At 33.5% G+C, this 4,746-nt stretch overlaps 1 protein-coding gene across 1 annotated transcript in view; it reads left to right on the forward strand.

Moving 5' to 3' along the window:
- Positions 1-1,859: 1,859 nt before the first annotated feature.
- Positions 1,860-4,746, forward strand: part of LOC112513993 (cleavage stimulation factor subunit 50) — an 11,829-nt gene continuing 8,942 nt past the window's right edge. The window contains exon 1 of the mRNA XM_025120256.1: positions 1,860-2,141. Within this exon, the coding sequence (XP_024976024.1) occupies positions 2,037-2,141 (105 nt within the window). The 5' untranslated portion in view covers positions 1,860-2,036. The remainder of the gene's footprint in view (positions 2,142-4,746) is intronic.

Here is a 4,746-nt window from a genome sequence, read left to right on the forward strand (position 1 = left end):
TTGTAAGATTGTTTAGGTTAGGTTTTCCTTTCCTATCTTCCGCAACAATCTTTTGTTCTTCTGTGTGTATTAATTCTTGATATAAATCAATAAGAATTAAAAAGTTGAAAAAATCTGTGTAATTGTATTCAACCCCCCCTTCTACAATTACTTTCTGCTTATTGCCTTGCCCTTCGGGACTAACACTTACCATATCCAACGGGATGAGGTAGTGTGACTTAGTAAGCGCTTATTCGGGTAAGAGTTTGATAAACAGCCCCTAAATAATCAATATATGCCAAAAAGAATCAAACGATGCTTCTTTAATTCTCAATTTAAAATCATTACCATAACGATCGTGGTTTGAAATTGAGGATGAACACATCATTTGGCTTTGCATCACCATCTAAGCTTAATGGTATACTTGAAAACGTACCCTTGATTTAAAGTGGTTTGTATACTTCCGCAACTTGTTCCTTTTTTCGTAAAAATATATTCGTTCAAGAAGGGTCTCAAATCTTTCCGTTTTCCAAGTGGATCCAATTTGTTCGTTCGTAAAGCTATTTATTTGGTCATAGACATTTTTTGAACGCATATAACAAGGTGGGTGGTCTTTTGCAACCCATTCGATGTCAAAAGTTGTTAACAGAAGTTGTAAATTTAAAAAGGTTCATCTGGAATTGGCCCAAACTTGACGCAAACACACAGTTTCTGGGTTCATAACTTCATTTGAGAGAGTTCACGCAATGCGATCCACTAATCCTGACCTGTCCAACTTATAAGAAAGCGGGTCTGATCCGTGGCCCATTCTTTGATTTTTATTCCCAACATGTTACTGATCAAAACCCAAAACAGAACCCAACTTAAGGTCATCGATATAAGTGCTTGATTTCGATTTCTAAATGTAAATTCTTTTGATCTTGAACCAATTTCCAACAATATTTCAATCAAACAAATGGAATCTGAACTACTTCCTATCCAATTTAGCTCAACTATTTTTTGGATTTCAGATATCTGTATGTTAAGGTTTTCAAGGTTCTTGTTTTTCTTTAGTATACGTTTTTAGTCCCTACGGTTTGTGTAAATTGCTATTTCCATCCTTGTATTTTTCAAATTAGGTTTTTTTGTCCCCATGATTTGTTGTAAATTGCCATTTTCGTCCCTATGGTTTACAATTCGATGCTTTTTTTTTCTTCATATGTATAATTTATATTTTATTGCTTTCTCGTCTATATAATTTACAATTGAGTGTTATTTTCGTCTATGTGGTTTACGTTTGATTGCTATTTTCGTTCTCATACTTGATTACAATGATCGCCTCAGAGATGAAAACATGAAAGATTGACAAAACCACAAGAATGAAAACTGTAATTTTCAAAGTATAAGGATGAAAGTCATAATTCTAACAAAACACATGGACGGAAATCATAGTTTACTTTTTCTCTTTTCATGTTATTATATTTCATGATTCTTGCTTTTTATTTATTTATAATGTTAACAGCTTCAAGATTTTTAAAATAATGGTGTCTAATTAGCGACAGAGATAACGTATAAAGGGAGGGGGGAAGGGACCCCAGTTAAAAAAAATTATCTAGGTTAAATTTTTTTTTTTACAGAATTTACCTTTACTCCCCCAGTAAAAAATTTCAGGGGACCCCAGTCTATAAAGTTGCTGGATCCGCCACTATGTCTAATCTTGTTAACAAAATTCAATATTCTCACTTTTTTGATCTTTGATGCATTCAAGAGGGGTTTGAAGTGTCAATATGAACAAATAGAAGGGTTATATTTTTACTTAAGAAACTTTTGCTAAATCGGTTGCAGCAGCCATAGCCACGGCCAAGTGAAAGCATCACAGTTCTTAACCCCACAACAATACTCGAACCCATAAAAAAATCGCCACTGGTAATGGCGTTCGAAGCACAAAATATCGTATCATTATCAAAATCATGAATTGGTTTGTCATCAGTACCGTTGATTTCTTCAAAGAAGCATACAAATTAGGGTTTTAGAGAGTATCAGTTGGGGTTTAGGGATTTGACAAATTAACAAAGGAAATGGATAATAACAACAACTTAGAGCACACATTGCAGGAAGGAAAGCTTTATCGATACGTAAACAATTTGATCGTTGCTCATCTTCGAGACAACAATCTTACTCAGGTATTTCTCCCTTGTGTTCTTCATTCGATTGATTTCAGTTTTAGTTCCCCTATTCCTCTAATCCCTAGATTCCTAAAACTTAGCTACATTCGATGTGGGTGTTTACAAGATTTATATGCAATTTAAACTATTGGATACAAAATTGCTTTGCTACATTTAATTTTGCAACAATTAGGATGAACTTCGCTTGACATAAAACATTAGCGTTTAAATATCATAATATATGAGTTAAAGATTCAAGTCTCTTGTGATGAGAAAAATGCTTTGTTTCGTCGAATCAAGTTGAGTTGGAGATATGCAAAAAGCAAACCTCTTAATTGACAATTCAAAATTCTACTATTGGAAACGGATAAGGGTGTTCGAAAAGATAGTATCAAGAAAACATAGTATGGTAATTAAGAACATTTTATTTGACATTCAAGACAAAGTCTCCATGTTCCCCTACTTCTCCGGTCATCGGTTGGTACATTCAATTTCTTGATTACAAGCTGATGTTGCATAAAGAAAGGTTAAAACAGACGCCACATAAATCCTCCTCTATCTGTTGTGGGTCGAGGGCTCCTTCTCCTTCCCCCTCTTCAAACTCCGATTCGTCCCAATAACTAAAAAGTGTAGCATGCCTGAATCTAACTGGGGTTCGCGGTGGTGGAGAGACTGGGATCGGAAAAAGAGGGATTCTAGTATCCCAGTAGTGTACTGCTAATCTCTGTGGTATAAATCTTGTGGGTCAGCTCAACTGACAGATAAAAGTTAGGTCGTCAATTTGAGACTCCTTAGAGCTAGTGGGGATTCTCTTGGCTGTTATTTTTAGGGCGCCATGGGATTAGTCAAGGTGCACCCAAGTTGGCCCACGACTACCAAAAAAATGAAATTTTATCTTTAGTGTATTTCAGTCAACTTCTAATAAAGTGAAGTTCAGAACTATAATCTACTAAATTCAAATTTGTTGTTTGATCATGTAAGCATTGTAGGCTTGGTGCATGATGTTGTCAAGGCTAGCTTATGCTCTGTATTTTGTATATATTTGCTAAGACAAAGTGGGAAACTATGATATTTTTGAGGACATAAAAGGGAACGATTGTGTCTTCAATCCGGTCGTTGAAGATCAAATACTTGTCATTATGTGATTGATTGGTGACTTCGATGTTTTGCGTCAATCCGGTTAAACAATTGGCTACTTTGGTGTTCTTAATCAGCTTCAGCACTTAGATTGTGGTCGAAATCTTGAATATGCTCTTCATCGTGACCTGTCTTTTTAGCCGTCACGTTCCACCTTGGTTTGGACTTTTCCTTTGAACGTCAGGCCTTCTATTGTGGTCTTATACCTTCAAGTAAACTTTAAGGCCCTTTATGTGGAGAAGATAAATTAGAGTTGTTTAGGTTCTTTGTCAAAATCATATCAAACAACCAAATATGTTACTCCCTCCGTCCCAAAATAAATATCCACAATAAAAATGGCACACAGTTTTAGGAGTGTAATTATTACACTTTTTAAGTAACTGAATGACACTTTTACCCTTAACAATAGATGGAGTAATTAATTTTTACATTTCACGATTAAGGGTAGAACTGGAAAGTAGGTATTTACTTTTGAAACTGGACACTTATTTTGAGACAAACTAAAATAGAAATGTTGACACTTAATTTGGGGTAGAGGAAGTACAATTTTAAGCCTAAATTGTTGGTAGATATGGTGTCTATATACCTAAACATCTAAGACCTTCTCCAACTAAAAGTGCTAAAGAATAGATAACACTTGTCTAAATTTTAGCACTCAAAATTTTCACTAATCATCTCCAACCGGTTTGTGCTAAACAATAGCACCTTTATATATTTTTAACATGTATTTATTAGTTTATCATTTAACTATAATCATTTTTAATGTATATTAATAGTTTAATTAATTAGTTAAATTTACATTTTATATTTTATTTAACTATAATAATTTTTTTGTGTATATTAATTAGTTTTAGTTAGACCATTAATTGCCATCTATTAATTCAACCTCCCAATTATACCAACACACTTAATTTAGTATTTAGTTTTAAAACTTTTTTAATTATGAAATTTTCAACCAATTAAAACAAAATGTGTCAAAATTACATTTTATTTGAGTTAAAATGAGGTTCATCCTTGTCTTTCAAAGTGTACTAGTATACTTCAACATGACTATTTTTTTTCCACCAATAAGCTTTTAGCACATTTATTTAGCACTTTAGCACATCGGTTGGAGATGGATAACAACCTTGCTTTGTCAAGCATACCTTTGTTGCTAGTTAGTCACGTACTTAAATTGTGACTTCAACTGTTCATGTATGCCAATCATGGTTCTAAAAGGCACTCGATGGCGGCCACCAAGGTGTCTTCAGGCACGCAATGGCGCGAGTTTTTTGAACGCGTTATTTGATTTTTTTGTTTAAAGTTTGTCTTACCGTTTACTTTGTTATGAACTCTATATAACACTTTCTGTAAGCTCTCTCTCTCTCTCTATACATACATACATATATATACATACATACATATATATACATACATACATATATATACATACATACATATATATACATACATACATACATATATATACATACATACATACATATAT

This window comes from Cynara cardunculus (genome assembly GCF_001531365.2).
Source record: "Cynara cardunculus var. scolymus isolate 2C chromosome LG 6, CcrdV1, whole genome shotgun sequence".
Taxonomy (NCBI): domain Eukaryota; kingdom Viridiplantae; phylum Streptophyta; class Magnoliopsida; order Asterales; family Asteraceae; genus Cynara; species Cynara cardunculus.